The sequence below is a fragment of the Aplysia californica genome, unplaced genomic scaffold, assembly GCF_000002075.1.
Source record: "Aplysia californica isolate F4 #8 unplaced genomic scaffold, AplCal3.0 scaffold00276, whole genome shotgun sequence".
Classification (NCBI taxonomy): domain Eukaryota; kingdom Metazoa; phylum Mollusca; class Gastropoda; order Aplysiida; family Aplysiidae; genus Aplysia; species Aplysia californica.
In genome coordinates, this window is record NW_004797546.1 from 56,504 (window position 1) to 58,599 (window position 2,096).

Consider the following 2,096-nt stretch of genomic DNA (forward strand, 5'->3'; position numbering starts at 1 on the left):
CACCGCCAAGAACGATTGTGATCAAGACTGACCATTGAGTAATCATTGACAGCAAAAAAGCAAAAGACACAAACCTGCACAGACGGACAGTGTCCATCCTCAGACGCTCAGCGCCACTTCGCACGCGGTCGGAGGCGAGGTAGTTGCCCTGGTTAGACGCCATCCAGTCGTTGGGCGTGAAGCGGGTGTACAGGGCATTCCTGGCGGCTGCAAACACGGGTGGAACCTTGAGGGCGTCCAACTCCGTGAGTTGAGTACGCTGGGACATCGGGTCAGGCATGGAGCGGGTCACAGCAGAGGCGGGGCTCACCTGGTCGGAGAGGTCAAGGAGGATAGTCGGAGAGGTCAAGGTGGATAGTCGAAGAGGTTAAATGCAAAAGCATTGTGCTAGGTTGTGTTTAAGCAATTCTGAGAAAGGACTGGCGTTTTAATTGGTATGATTTAAGAGGTATAATTTCAACTGTTATTAGAATAAGACTACGGAGTTATGGTTATCGTACCGAGAGTTTTCAGTTTCAACATTTAGGTAAGATGTATTATGAGTACTTGTATGTATGCCTATAAAAGAGACTATAGAGGTTTGACTCATTTACCACCAAAATGATAAGAGTTTATGTTTGACTGATCACCCCAGTTGTTGTTTTTTAAGTACATCTATTCAACTTGTCGGGTTGACACAGGGTAAAAGATCAAGGGGAAGACCTCGTGGAACCTGGAGAAGAGTCATGGAAATGGATGTACAGAAAAGTGGAAGACGTGGAGTGACATCAAGCGACTAGCCCAGGATAGGGAAAGGTGGAGAGTGTTTGTTCGTGGCCTATGTCCTGCCCAAGGGTGAGAAAGGCAATGATGATGATGATGGGTTGGGAGGGTTGGGTCTGTAAAATGGGTTTGCAAAAGCACAATTTGTCAAATTTGACCTCTGGTTTGCTGCGACCTGAAGCGGCCATTGCGTTGTGCGGGCATATAATGCCAAAGCAAAAACTCACCTTGGCGGACTGGTAGTAGGTGCTGGGCCTCCATGGCAGAGTAGTCAGGGACCTCCTGAGTGGAGACGGGGCTGGGTAGGTGTCGAACGTCTTGTATGTGTTCTGCGAGGGAACATAAACGACTGAATGAATAGATGGTTTAACGTAAGAGAAAATGGCGAATGTAGAAGAAATATAGTGAACAAGTAATCTACTTTAATAGATCATAATGGACGAACGAGAAAAATAGATAGATCTACAATTTTGTGTTACTGTAAAGTCGAAGTATGAAACTGAAAGCCTTTCAGTATACAAGTAAAAGAAATTTATGAAATTGGTGTGACATTTCACGGGTATAATTATAATCATTTTCTGCCAATTTCAACTCTGAAAAACAACAACAAAAACGCAATAGTTTCTTTAGAAGTTGAAAAAAACACAAGATAAACCGACCCACGGCGTATAACTGCTTCAATAAGTTGAAACCGATCCCGTGAAGTGCAGTGTACATGGATGACAGTGTGTTCCCATCGACAAGTACGAGGGCCCAAGCCAAAACAATAGGCGCTAACGACACTAAAGCAGGGCCCTTGAGTGCATTATTCCCCACATAAGCTTTCTCTGGCTGGCTCCACGGGCATTCCGTACCCACAGTACCTATTGTTCTTCGGTCAAGGCACCCTGTTACGTCAGATAGTTTCATATTGGCTTGAATATTATTATGAGCGACTCAAGTTCAAATCCCCTGAGCTCGATATTCTTGAACGTCGGTATTAGTACAAAACACTTCCTTGTTCTTCAACAAGAAGGCTTACCTAAAAAAAAATTACTTACTTACAACTTGAAGGCTCGGCGCCATTGCACATAGGTATTCAATCGGAGACCACGTATCTTAAATAATGATCTTGACGTGTTGAAAGGATCATCAAACAAACACCAGCAGGTAGTTTGAAAGTGCCGAAATAGGCCCTTCTTCTTTTCTGTTATTCTCTCTGTCGTTTCTGTCGTACTGTTTTACTTTTTCCCTGCTCTAAATAACCATTACCATGTAGGGGTGCCACCCTTTATTCCAGCGAGAAACACACACACACTCGCACACACACACACACACACACACACACACACACA

General features: G+C 44.4%; 1 protein-coding gene across 1 annotated transcript in view; it reads right to left on the reverse strand.

Annotated features, from left to right (window-relative positions):
- The window catches only part of LOC101864532 (tektin-3), a gene marked incomplete in the record, with an annotated part of 30,598 nt that overhangs the window by 7,344 nt on the left and 21,158 nt on the right, over nucleotides 1–2,096 (reverse strand). Inside the window, 2 exon segments of the mRNA XM_013084169.2 lie at nucleotides 75–310; nucleotides 990–1,091. Coding sequence (XP_012939623.1) covers nucleotides 75–310; nucleotides 990–1,091 — 338 coding nt within the window.